General features: G+C 37.9%; 1 protein-coding gene across 1 annotated transcript; it reads left to right on the top strand.

The window, feature by feature from the left end:
- Window positions 1–13,116: 13,116 nt before the first annotated feature.
- Window positions 13,117–13,830, top strand: LOC110879000. The gene has a single exon (XM_022127405.2). It carries the CDS (start codon window positions 13,118–13,120, stop codon window positions 13,751–13,753), a length of 636 nt encoding a protein of 211 aa, XP_021983097.1. The 5' UTR covers window position 13,117; the 3' UTR covers window positions 13,754–13,830.
- Window positions 13,831–14,678: the final 848 nt, after the last annotated feature.

Raw genomic sequence — 14,678 nt, 5'->3', positions numbered from 1 at the left:
TGAGGACATTTTTTTGCTATTGGGGTGCTGGCGCTTTTGAGATGAGACGTTATGTTTATTTAAAACTTGTAAACTTTTTAACCTTTTATAGTTTATAAGTTATATTAAATATAACATGAAACAAAATATAGTTTATTAAATAATGTCTTCTTTTTGTTCATTATAATTTGTGGACTTTTAGCAATTTTATAATATATCTTTTATGATGTATAGATGCTTAATGCAAAAAATACTTGTAAATTTGTTGTATGTTTACCTGTTATTGATGACCTAGTAGTATAGTAGTTTGTGTCATTTTGTGTTATCCTTAGGCTGGACGGTATGGTACAGTCGCAGCTCCGTCCTCACTCGGCGACGGCCGGCACACCACGCCGCCCCCCTGCCGTCCCGTCCTCAACGTCCGAATGTTGCCGTTTGCGACGGACCAAAAATGTGGGCCCCCATCTCAAAAGTAGCCGTTATTTAAAAAAAAAATTCCCATTTTAAGTGGAATGAGTGTGGATGAATGCCATTGATGCTAAGCTTGTGAGGATGAAGAAATGGAGGAGAAGAGAAAAATCTGGAACCCTAGATCTCATCACGAGCTTATATAGTGAGTAACTTTAGAAGTTACAGTTAGGTCCAAGAGAATTGCAAGAGAAGATCAAGGACCCTGAAACATTTCATATATAACCCTCAAGATATATCCTCTGACAAAACTGGAACAAAGGATGGTAGTGTATGTTTTTTTAAGTGTATGTTTTTTTTTAAGTTTATATAATGTTTTTAAATATTAATGAAAATATTTTGTATATTTATTTGTTAAATGTTAAAAAAAAGTAGAAGACTAAAAAAACATAAAAGTGGTGGTGAGGACTATGACTAGGATCATCCTCCCATACCCTCTAGTTTTGGGGGATAGACCATCCTTAACTATGACGTGACGCCTACGTGGCGGATCATCCTCAAAGGGAGGACCATCACCATACCCTCTAGCCTTAGTAGATCTATTCTCGCAACTTGCAATCAGATGTTAGTTAGATGTAGAAATTGGTGCTCAAAAGAATATTATACATTTAATATGTAGTTTTACATTTATTACAAAAAGGAAACATACCTTATTTTAATTTTTAAAATTAAAAATACTACTTTTTTTAGAATAACAACTAACATACTTTCTAACAAACCCTGGGCTTATAGCTCAGTGGTTATGGAAATGAGGGAAAGACTCCTAACCAAATGGTCTCGAGTTTGATTCCTGATCCACCCGGGTTTTACCGGCTTTGCATTGTCGTGCCCTCGGGCGGGTGCAGGGTCGGGTTTTCCCCGGAACTGGTGGCATGGTGGGCTAGGGGCTCCGTACGTGCAGGTTGGGCTGCCGCGGGCTACCTTTCGGCCAATGGGTGCCGCGTACGTAGTACCTGGCGATTCTTATGTTGGACGTTCAAAAAAAAAAACACACTTTCTAACATACTTAAACACATTTTTGGTCCAACACATGGAATGAAACCTACCATTTGAAACAAAGACTTATCCAGCACCTAGCACCTAGAACCACCAGGCCAAAGGCCCTTTGGTTAGATAAGATGTAATTTATGGGAATGGTCATCCTGGATCAAATCATGAAACTAAATTAGATTGTTACTAACTAGATGATTCAATTTACGCGTTGCCGCAGGGGCGCAGGGTGAATTTGAATGATCAGTTTGTTATGATCCTGACATATGCTATAGCAAACGAAAAAGAAAGCCTAAAAGTTAAAGTCATGACATAATCAAAACGATATCCACATGTTTATCTTGATTTCTAATATTTATATAGGATCAAGACACCTAATAATTGCTTAAGTTATAATTAAAAAACTTACATTTTCTTTGTGGAAATTCATTCTAGAAATCCAAATATAACTTATCTCAAAAGAGTAAATTGCATTATAATTTACAAACTTATATTTTGATGAAAACCCAATAGGGAAACAAAGTAATTAACAACCCAATCCAACAAATAATTATGTTTGTAATTAACAACTCAGTCTAACAAATTATTAGGGTTTACATTTTGGTACCCACATAAAAAGCGAAAAATCAGCCCCTCAAACCTCCATGGTATCGAACCCATGCTTACCCTTTAATGGGGAGTGCATCTTAGCTAGACGTTGTGAACGCTCTAATGTTTACACATAATAGTTTTATTTATATAAAGTAAGCTAGCTTAAAAGAAACGCCATGTTGGTCAAGATTATATGGTCATGAGTCATGTACTCATCATAACATGATATATATATATATATATATATATATATATATATATATATATATATATATATATATATATATATATATATATATATATATATATATATATATATTATCAATTTGCAATATACTTGTGTTGTTCTTGGCTGTGCCTCACGCATTATTGCTTTATTGTGCATCTTATGTTTCTATGTTTGGCTTTCCAAGTTGTTTTTATTTTTGGGTATTTCAGTGTTGTTTGCTTTGGGGTCTGACTTCACTTTGAAGCTTTCAGTTTCTCTCTATCTACCATGGGCAGAAGTCCACCGTGTGGACTTCCGTTCGCCCTCTAGGACAGCCGAATTTCCTTTGATCGGTTTCCTCTTAGTTTTTTCAAGGTAGATTCTTGTTGTTGTTGTGTTGGCTTTGATTTTTTAGGGCTTATACCGTCGTTAAATACGACGGCTTATGCGTCGGTGGTTCCGTTTTAACTTTAATGTTGGGTTTTTGTGTTGCTATGAAAGATTTGTTGTTACACGTCTTTTTTTTTTGTTAATCGAGGTCTCATTATCGAACATCTGATGTTGTTGTTCATCTGGGATTTTGGATTACATTTTTTATTGGATGTTTGGATAAAACCTTTTGAGGATTTTGTTGCTGTTTCGTTTGATTTCCCTTTTCTGCTATGTTTGGTTTTTGGTTTTAAGGGTCTGTGAAGGTGTAACGATAATGTTCATCAGAGATCTTTTGTGGTTTTACATCTTTTATTGGTTTTTGTGGTGTTAGTTTGTTGGTTCGATGAAGATGACTTATGGTTCATAGAAGACCATTAGCTATGATGTTGCTCTAGACTTGGCTTGGTAACTTAGATTGCAGCCGTATATTGCTTATGAGCTTTCTTTTATGGTTGTTTTGATGATCACTATTTAGGTCTGCAATGTTATTTGCATGTTGTGAGTTGGTTCTGTTACGTTGTTGTTGGGTGATGTACAACTCGATTAGTCTAAGTGCTTCAAAATAGTCTTATTTCTCGCGGCATGCTGAATTGTTGACTGTTTGGCTCGATGAAGTTGACTAATTGGTCCATCGAGAACCATAGCTGTGATACTGGTTAGAATTTAGCTTGGTATTATATGTCGTCATCATCCTACACCGCTGAGCTTTGTTGTTTTAATGTTTTGTTGAGAGTTATGGTTGATTCTGTATACAACCTTACACTATTGTGTAGTGCATGTATGTTAACCGTCTCGACTCTCAACATGTTAACTTTTTGGAACAATCTTCTGTTTATATATTATCAGTTTGCAAGACACTGGTGATGTTGCTGGTTGTACCTCACGCATTATTGGTTTAATGATCATCTTATGTTTGTACAATTGGCTTTGCAAGTTGTTTTCTTTTGTGGGTATTTAATATTGGGTTTTTGTGGGCTTTGGCTTTACTTTGAAGCTTTTAGCTTCTCTCTCTAAAACACCGACCAAAGACCATTGGTTTAATGTGATTAATGTGTTTGTACAGAACTATTGGCGTGGAGATGTGTCTTGCAGCCTTGTTTTGTTATTGAGTGTTGATTGTTGCAAATTGATAATATACAAATACGTTTATTTAATGATATGGTGATTGTGGGTTGATGTGTTCATTGGCTATAATGTTAAAAGTATGGTGTTGTAAAACTTTGACGGCTTTACTTAAGCAGTCGGCTAAAAGCAACTTTCTGAGCCTATTAAAGAAATATTTTCAATATGTTTAAACTATTTTATGCTTTGTTTTTTTATTCATAAGCGTAGGGCAATTTGTTTCTAAAATGATAGGTTAAAAAAATGTCATACTCCAATGACCAGATACCTGTTATTGAGCACCTTGCGTCTCTTTTTCAAGTTTGATTGAGTCCGATCGTTTGGTTACGGAAAAGTTAAGCGGACTAACCGAGCGTTTTAAGAAGATACACGAAGAACAAGCTGAACTTCAAGTCGCTGTTGACACGCTTTTTACACGTCATGTTCAGCCTAAAAATGTTAACAAGAACTGATATGTTTAGTTGTTGTAATAGTTTTTACATTGATTATAAATTTTGTAATATTTATATTAACAATCAATGTTATAATGTATATTGTATTTGGTTATAGAAAGGCACAAATGTACGGCCCTCACCGTAGTGTAGCAAGGCCTGAATCTAGTTGAAAATAAATGAAAGAAGTTTTTAATGTGAGAAGTTATTATGATGCTCTTTCATACATGTCTCTAATACGTATGTAAACAATTAGAACTCATATAAACATCTTTTTGAAATTTAATAATAAATTATTAACTACGATACATCAACGTTTAATAGAATAGACAACACTCAAATTTATTACACGCTCATAATACGTATGTAAACAATTAGAACTCATATAAACATCTTTTTGAAATTTAATAATAAATTATTAACTATGATACACCAACGTTTAATAGAATAGACAACACTCAAATTTATTACACGCTCATAATACGTATGTATACAACTAGACTCATATAAACATCTTTTTGAAATTTAATAATAAACTAGATTTACCACCCGCCGCAATGCGGCGGGGACGTAAAATCGTGCCGAATAGCACCAATGCCACACCACCGCCAGCGACAACCAATACTGAAGTTACGATGTGTTAACGCGAATAAATTAGACTGCAACGTAAAACCTAGAAAATAATAATTAAGTCGATTTAGGACCTCGCGCGTTGTAACGAACTTGTCAAACAGAAAAAGATAGACTGCGTAAAAACGTTGAACCACACATGCTGTGTTAACTCGCAAAATCTAGTACGAAGCGTAAAACGACATGTTAAAACGTTGAACCACACACACGTTATATCGTGTTAACTTGCAAAATTTAAAACGAAAAATTTGCGAAATATGAAATGTGTGGGGACCAAATGTGAAAGTACAAAAGTTGTGAGTTTAAATTGCAAGAGGTGAAAACTTTAGGTGTTATAAGTAGAAAAACAAAAAGTTTTGAGTTAAAAATGAAGTAACAATTTTTTTTTTTTTTTGAAAATCTCCCAAAGCATGATGTACATACCTCTATGCACACAAATGTTGCTAATTTATACTTTGTTAATTATTAACTGAGATACATCAACGTTTAATAGAATAGACAACACATTTATTACACGCTCATAAGAGCATTCCTACTTGGTTTCCTGTCCCTATTTCTATTCCTATACCTAAAATTTAAAGAAAGTATAAATAAGCCTTTTTTTCGACCCACACCAGGATCCTATTCCTATCCCCTAACCATTTCCCTAAAATTTAATGAAAAGTTAAAAGAGTTCTCTAAATATAAAAACTTACTATTCATCCCTATATTTATTCTTTATATATTTTGTGACGTGCCTGACCAATTCTGACCAAACAACATCGTTATTAACATCAGTACTATCAAAAAGATTGCCGACATTCGTATTTACGCTTTCGATCAATGTAAACACATATAGATATCTTTTTGAAAAAATCATCACTATGTTATGTTCTCCTTTCGGTTGTTGTATCGACCTCGTCTTTTTTTTTTCTTTTTGAGCGGGTAACGAAATAAAAGACCCGGGGTAACCTATTGCAAAAGGCGACCCTATATGCCCGCAAACGCAGATAGCACTGTTGGTTCAGTTCTGTTTGTGTATGAAGGAAAACAAATAAATCATACCTGTCACAGCAGATAGTGCAGAGGAGAATCCTGTGAGAGAGTTCGACATGCCTGTCATCTTGATTTGGTTCCTCCTTAGGATGCTGACTGATGATGGGAACTTAGAAACCGAAAAGGGATATCGGCTTTGGAGAGGAGGCCGAAACTAATGATGTTATGATCTAATGGGGTGTGAATTGTGAAACTGAGAGTAACCCTTAAACCTCCACATAACTCTCCTTATATAAGCACTCAGGAGGAAACCTAATTAGTTACTAAGGGTAATATGGTCCATCAACAATTACCAACTAATTAATAATAGGTTCTAATATATTTTGATCTCTATAATGTAAATGATTAAGATGGCTATAGATTAAATATTAAACATAATATATTTAATCTTACATTCTCCCACTTAGCCGAGTAATCATTTACTATGAGTATTAGCTAAGCCTGATCAGGAGTTAACACTCATTTTAGCCTTAAACAAGTACTATAGCAGAAAAAGACAGCCGTTGAATCATTATGCGACTCAGGACCCCCATTAATCATACTATAGCCTTAATTTAAAACCTAGTCGTTATGATCAAAATACGCGTAAGCCCTTTGTTTGATTTGTAACTTTTATTTGTCTATATGCCATTATACCGGTTGAACATATTCTAATAGACATACAAAATCAAACTTGAGGAAATTTCATTAAACAAAAAACATAAGCTAGTACAATATGCTCAAATAAGGTCTTTACATAATCCCATATTCCGAACATGTTCTTCATAAACCTTAGGAGGGTGACCTTTAGTCATCGGATCCGCAAGCATATCCTTAGTACTAATATACTCGATACAAAGATTATTTTCCTCAACTCGTTCACGTACAAATAGATATTTCGTATCGAGATATAAACCAGCTCCAGTCGAACTGTTACTGTTCGAGAAACTAACGGCAGCTGAATTATCACAGTAAAGCTTCAATGGTCTAGAAATGGAATTAACGATTTTGAGTCCAGTGACCAGATTTCTAATCAACATTCCATGACAGGTTGCGTTATAGACAGCAATGTACTCTGCCATCATTGTGGAAGTTGTGGTCAACTGTTGTTTATGACTCTTCCAAGAGATAGGGCCGCCTGCTAACATAAAGATATAGCCCGAAGTGGATTTCTTGTCATCTTTGCATTTGGCAAAGTCAGAATCAGAATAGCCCACCACTTCTAGATGATCACTTCTTCTATAAGTCAGCTTATAGTCTTTCGTCCCTTGCAGATATCGAAGTACCTTCTTAGCTGCTTTCCAATGATCTAGACCAGGATTAGTCTGATAACGGCCTAGCATTCCAGCAATATAAGCGATATCTGGACGAGTACAGACTTGAGCATACATCAAGCTCCCGACTACTGATGCATAAGGTATCTGGCTCATTTGCTCCTTCTCAACCTCTGTTGTCGGACACTGAAACGAACCGAAAACATCTCCCTTAACTACTGGAGCGACGGAGGGTTTGCACTGTTGCATGTTATACCGTGTAAGGACACGATCTATGTAGGCCCTTTGGGATAATCCTAAGATCCCTTTGTTTCTATCTCGGTGAATTTCGATGCCAATAACGTAAGATGCATCTCCGAGATCCTTCATGTCGAAGTTATGCGAGAGTAACCGCTTCGACTCATGCAACATGTCTAAACTATTACTTGCCAATAGAATGTCGTCAACGTAAAGGACGAGTATAGTAAAGTTGCTCCCACTCATCTTGAGGTAGGTGCATTGATCCACTTGATTCTTCATAAAACCTTGCTTCTTCATGACTTCATCAAACTTGAGGTACCACTGACGTGATGCTTGTTTTAACCCGTAAATGGATTTCTTCAACTTACAGACTAGATGCTCCTGACCTTCAGGCTCAAAGCCTTCAGGTTGCTTCATGTAAACATCTTCGTCCAAATCTCCGTTAAGGAAAGCAGTTTTAACGTCCATCTGATGCAGCTCTAAGTCGAAATGAGCTACTAGGGCCATGACGATCCTTAATGAATCTTTACGAGAGACAGGTGAAAACGTCTCTTGATAATCAATTCCCTCTTTCTGAGTGTAGCCCTTTGCAACCAATCTTGCTTTGTAGCGTTCAACGTTACCATTCGGATCCAGTTTTGTTTTGAACACCCATTTGCATCCTACGGGTTTGACTCCGTTGGGTAATTCTACCAAATCCCAAACGTCATTTTTCTTCATGGAATCAAGCTCATCAATCATTGCTTTATTCCATTCAGAAGACTGATCACTGCTAATGGCTTCATTGTAAGAGATAGGATCATTGAGCTTTCCGGGATCCATTTCAGTCAGGTAGGTAACATAATCATCCCAATTAGGAGGCCTTCTTTGCCTGGATGACCTCCTGAGTAGATTATCGGGTTCAGCGTTGTCTTGGTTTTGAGCGTTTGATGTGCCTTCGTCATGAGGTATAATGGGTTCTGATTGTAGAGGTGAATTTGGAGTTGGTGCAGTAGCTTCAGGTGCAATAATTGCATTGGGTACAAGAGGAGTAATCGGAGTAATGGTGAGCGACGAGTCTCTCCCCCCCGCGTCTTGTACTTCTTGCAATTCTTCGTAAGGGTTGGTACTGCTCCCACTGACCTTGAAATCCTCCAGGAACGCAGCACGCTTGGTTTCAACAATACGGGTGACATGGGAAGGACAATAGAAACGATAACCCTTAGAGTTCTCAGGGTACCCGATAAAGAAACAGGTAACTGTCTTAGGGTCAAGTTTCCTTAGGAAAGGATTGTAAAGTTTTGCTTCAGCAATGCAGCCCCATACTTTCATATATTTAAGACTCGGTTTCCTTCCTGTCCAAAGTTCATAAGGAGTTTTAGGGACAGACTTAGAAGGAACTCTATTGAGTATATGAACAGCTGCTTTTAACGCTTCAGTCCAGAGGAATAATGGTAAGTTAGTGTTGGCTAACATACTGCGCACCATGTTCATAAGGGTACGGTTTCTTCTTTCAGCGACACCGTTCTGCTGAGGTGTACCAGGCATGGTGTATTGGTTCACAATCCCCTGGCCCTTACAAAACTCATAAAATGGACCAGGAGCTTGACCCACATCAGTATGTCTTCCATAATACTCACCGCCTCTATCTGATCTCACAACTTTAATCTGACGATCTAATTGCTTTTCAACTTCAGCCTTATAATCTTTAAAAGTTGTTAGAGATTCAGATTTCTCCTTAATGAGATACAAGTACATGTAACGAGAATAATCATCAATAAAAGTGATAAATGAAGTATGTCCTGTTATGCCAGCGATTTGGTAGGGACCACTAATGTCAGTGTGAATGAGTTCTAATAAATTAGAACTCCTAGTGGCACCTTTCTTATTCGCTAATGTCATTTTACCTTTAAGGCATTTGACACATGTTCCAAAATCAGAGAAATCGAGAGGAGGTAAGACTTCATCCTTTACGAGACGATTTAATCGCTCTTTTGAAATGTGGCCTAAACGCTGATGCCACAACATGGATGAAGTCTCTAAGTCTCGTTTCTCTTCCATCTTTGTGAGTGATTCATTAATGTTATATGACAACAAAGATTTGGAAAAGCCATCATCTAGTTCTAATCTATAGAGACCTCCATCCAGAACACCAGTACCATAAAGAACAGAATCATAATGGATAGAGAGTTGGCGATGACCATGGGAAACAATAAAACCGTCCATGTCTAACTTTGGTCCTGATACAAGGTTCCGAGTTACCTCAGGAACATATAAGGTATCATAAAGTTTAATACATAAACCAGTTTTCATAACTAATTGTAATGTTCCAATGGCCTTCACTTCTAATTCTCGATCATCCCCAACCTTAAGCGTTCTTTGGTTTCTTTCCAGCTTCCGGATTGAAAGGAATCCCTGAGTAGAATTGGTAACATGAACCATAGAACCAGAATCAAACCACCAAGAATTAGCAGGAACACTTAAATTATAGGACTCAAGTATCATAAAATAATCGTTACCTTTCTTAGCCAGCCACTCCTTAAAGTCAGGGCATTCCTTCTGCATATGTCCTGTCTTTTTACAGAACTTGCAGCGGATACTGCCTAAGGAGTTCTTAGAGCTGGAAGGTGCACTTGCATTAGTGTTAGGATTAGACTTATGGACTTTAGAAGCATCCTTCCTCTGATAATTGTGCTTCCTTTTCTTAGGATTGGAGGTAGTGAAATTGGCAACATCAGTAGTGCGATCCATCCTCATGCGCTCCTCCTCCTGTACGCACATAGCGACCAGCTCACTCATTGTCCATTTTTCCTTCTGAGTGTTGTAATTGATCTTGAATGCTTCAAAAGAAGAAGGAAGCGAAGTAATGATGAAATGAACAAGGAAACCATCACTGATTTCCATTTCCAGCCCCTTCAGCTTATTGGCCATGTCGTTCATCATCATGATGTGCTCGCGAATGCCGCTCCTCCCATCATACTTAGTTGTCACCAGCTTGAGAATAAGAGTACTAGCGTGCGCCTTAGACGTCCCTTTGAACTGAGCCTCCACATGTTCCAAGTAGGTTTTAGCATCTTCAGAATCAGGAATAGCTCCCCTGATTGCATTGCTTATGGATTGCTTCATAAACATGAGAGACATGCGGTTACACCTAGTCCACTTTTCATGAGTTAACTGCTCAGCAGCAGTACTTTGAGTGGTAAGGTCCGCTGGCTTTTTCTCTCTTAGAGCATAATCGAAATCAAGCAATCCGAGAGTAAGCATGAGAGCATCCTTCCAAGCAGCAAAGTTATCACCAGTCAAAGGTGGAATCCCGCAGTTGGGTGCTGATAGTGGAAATAAGATGAGCAAGTTATGATACTAAGGAAGAAAAACTAATGTGATCTATGGGCACGTTAAACTAAGGCAGGAAAAATAATGACCATTTTACATAATGAAGCTGTGATAATGTCTATTACTAACATCAAAATAATAGACTTAACTAAAAAATTCTACTTAAACGAAAACAAAACAGCTTTGGCCAGAAGTGTAATCATTTAAGCATATGTGCAAAGTGGTTGTAACAAATCAGATTTGGCCAGAAATTGAAACAATCACTTTAGTTATGCACTTGCTAAGTATGCCATCTATGAAGGAATTAAATCAGCTTTGGCCAGATATTAAAACATTCATGCTTATGATGCACACTTAGCATAGCTTTCGTAATACTTGAATGATAAGTAGATGTATCAAGTCAGCTTTGGCCAGAAATGATATATCAAAAGCTCATTCAAGTTAAGCTATTTCTGGTTTTGTAAAACATTACATTATCTGATTCTGATTAATTAACTAAGTAAATTACAAAACCATTCATTTAATAGCAAACCACCCGTTAGCGCGGATCGAACTAATGACGTTACGGTTGCGATCACATTCAAACAGCTTCAAATAATGAGATTGCGAGTCGCAACCACGATCTCGACTAATGACGTTACGGTTGCGAGTCGCAACCACGATCTCGACTAATGACGTTTTGGTTGCGAGTCGCAACTGTGGTTTCGACTAATCATGTTTTGGTTGCGAGTCGCAACCTCAGTCTCGACTAATCACGTTATGGTTGCGAGTCGCAACCTCATGGTCTCGAGTGGTGACGTAATGGTTGCGAGTAGCAACCTCATGGTTGCGAGTTGTAGACCTTTTGCTCTCAAGTAGCAACATCATGGTTGCGAGTAGCAACCTCATGGTTGCGAGTAGCAACCTCATGATCTCGAGTAGCAATCTCATGGTCTCGAGTAGCAACCTCGTTAACAGCTGTTAATTGTGATATCATAACCGAAAATTCGAAATCTAAGGGATTATGGGATATTATTTCCTGTTTTAAAGTGATCTAATTTTATCAACATATTTCGAAAATAATAACTGTTTATCTAATAACAGTTTCGAATAAAAATTAAAAGATAAAATTAGATCAAACATGGAAAAAACACCCATTAATCCTAAATCATTCCAAATCATAACAGAATTTTCGAATTTTCACATGAACATGATGAACCCTAATCATAAAAAATAAAATTCTGGAACCCGAAACCTGAATTTTAATAATTTTACTAAACAGATTTCGGCTAAAATTGTAATCCAGTTAATTCGGTGAACAAAACAATTAATCTTTTTCATCGAAAATCATGATTTCGAGTCGATTCTTATGACTCGAAACCGGCTGTTAAGGTTTTAAAGGTTTCAAAATTCCGTTTTCCAAGTTTCAATCCCAGAATTATGGATACGAAAACAGAACTGACTAATCAACATATGCTCTGATACCACATGTTGGTTCAGTTCTGTTTGTGTATGAAGGAAAACAAATAAATCATACCTGTCACAGCAGATAGTGCAGAGGAGAATCCTGTGAGAGAGTTCGACATGCCTGTCATCTTGATTTGGTTCCTCCTTAGGATGCTGACTGATGATGGGAACTTAGAAACCGAAAAGGGATATCGGCTTTGGAGAGGAGGCCGAAACTAATGATGTTATGATCTAATGGGGTGTGAATTGTGAAACTGAGAGTAACCCTTAAACCTCCACATAACTCTCCTTATATAAGCACTCAGGAGGAAACCTAATTAGTTACTAAGGGTAATATGGTCCATCAACAATTACCAACTAATTAATAATAGGTTCTAATATATTTTGATCTCTATAATGTAAATGATTAAGATGGCTATAGATTAAATATTAAACATAATATATTTAATCTTACAAGCACTGCATAGCCCAAGCCCACCATCACCAATTCCGGGAAAAAACGCCACCAAAGACCCACTACGGTAAAACATGATTGAGATCGGATTCAAACATGATTGAGGTATAGGAGAAAATACAAGAGTTAAATGTCATTTTAGTCCATGTGGTTTGGACCATTTTGCCTGTTTAGTTCAAAAGTTTCATTTTTCACCTGTGGGTCCAAAAAGGTTTCATCGTTGCCATTTAGTTCACTGGGTTAACTTCATCTATTTTTTCTGCTAACAAGAATGGCAATTCGGTCATTTTATATGTACAACTGTTAACTAGAAGGGCAATTCGGCCATATAAAATGACCGAATTGCCCTTCTCGTTAACAGAAAAAATGGACGAAGTTTACCCAGTGGACTAAAATGGCAACGTTGAAACCTTTTTGAACCAACATGCGAAAAATAAAACATTTGAACTAAACTGACAAAATGGCTTAAACCAGACAAACTAAATTCACGTTTAACTCAAAATACAAATATACGAATTTGACCTCTATGGTGGGCAATGTTATCCCCACCAAAACCAATCATCTCCAACCCCAAATTCTCACTCACCCCTTTAAACCTATTATCACCAAAACGGCCACCAGGGTCAAAATGGTCCATTGGACTTGGACCTCCGCCGTCATCGGAGCCGCCACCACCGCCGCACTAATATCCATAAGACCCAAAGACCCAATATTCCACGTAGTCTCAATCAACATAACCTCCTTCAAACTCAGCATCCCCTTCATCGACGCCGAGGTAACCCTGACCGTCAACGTCACCAACCCCAACGCCGTCCCAATCCACTACTCTTCAACCGAGATGTCAATCTTTTATGCCGGATCTTTGCTCGGGTCGGCTCAGGTGTCGGCTGGGTCGCAGCCGCCGAGGTCGTGTCAGCTGCTGCATCTGCCGGCGCGGCTGAAGAGCGTGGAGCTGGCCCACCATGGGGTGCAGTTTATGGCGGATGTGGGGCGGCGGGAGATGGTGTTGGATGCGACGGTGGATATTGAAGGAGTGGCTAGGGTGGTGTGGTGGGGACATAAGTTTAAGGTGCACGTGGAGAGTCACGTTACGGTTGATCCTGTTTTTCTTGATGTTGTGGAGCAGGAGAATAAATCTGATTTGGAGTTGTTTGTAACTTGATCAATTATAAAATGATAATGTCATTTGTTGTCTTTGGTTTAATTATCAATAAGTTTTTTGAAAAACTGAATTTAATATTCCAATGCTTCGTTTGCACCCTTTTAATTACTAGGGCCACCCAGGACACTTTACGAGTAGGCTCCCGCGGCTTTGAAACCACGTCAGCATGGCCGGCCTTGGAGGTGGGCGGGGAGGACCACCGGCCAGGGCCGGATATTTCGAGGGGCATATTTTTTTTTATAAAAAAACCCGATATGTATATATAAAATATTTTTTAATAGGGTACACCTATACAAACACCAACATAGGCCCCCTTACAAAATTACTCTTATGGTTTAGTTTAGTTATTAACCCCTTTGGCATTAGGTTTAGACCTTTAGTGAGCCAAATTTCGTTAATGCTAAAGGCATATTTTTTCGAGCTCAAACAGGATACACGAATTCCCAGGGCCGGCCCTGCACGTCAGAACACTGCCGCCATCCCTAAGGGTAGGTTAGCCAAAAGGGGTACTAGTGAACGGGTTGAGTTGTTTGAGGTGGGTGTTGACATTAAGGTTGGTTGGTGGGTTTTGCTTTGTTGGGTTATTTGACTTTATTAATATTTAAAAAAAAAATAGTTTATGTCACGGGTATACGCCGCTAGTTTTTGCTAGTTAAATGGGTACTTTACACTAAATTGGACGTGGCAAGTGATGATTGGTCGGGGCTAGAGTACTTACTCTTGAATGCCTCTTCCTCCCTAAATGGTAAAGTGATGTGCACCTTCACTTTCTACATTCTCAATTGTTTAGTTAAGTTATTAGGCTAAAGGGTGTGGTCATGACCCTCATGCCCATAATGATCATCCACATAGGCGTCATGTCACCCACCTCTAATCTATCATCTAAAATCACTATCTTAAGGGTGTGATAATAACCCAAACCATT

The sequence above is a fragment of the Helianthus annuus genome, chromosome 1, assembly GCF_002127325.2.
Source record: "Helianthus annuus cultivar XRQ/B chromosome 1, HanXRQr2.0-SUNRISE, whole genome shotgun sequence".
Classification (NCBI taxonomy): domain Eukaryota; kingdom Viridiplantae; phylum Streptophyta; class Magnoliopsida; order Asterales; family Asteraceae; genus Helianthus; species Helianthus annuus.
This window is presented reverse-complemented; position numbering and strand designations above follow the sequence as displayed.

Coding starts and splice junctions, on each gene's coding strand:
- LOC110879000 (XM_022127405.2), top strand. CDS start 13,118: ATGGTGGGCAATGTTATCCCCACCAAAACCAATCATCTCCAACCCCAA.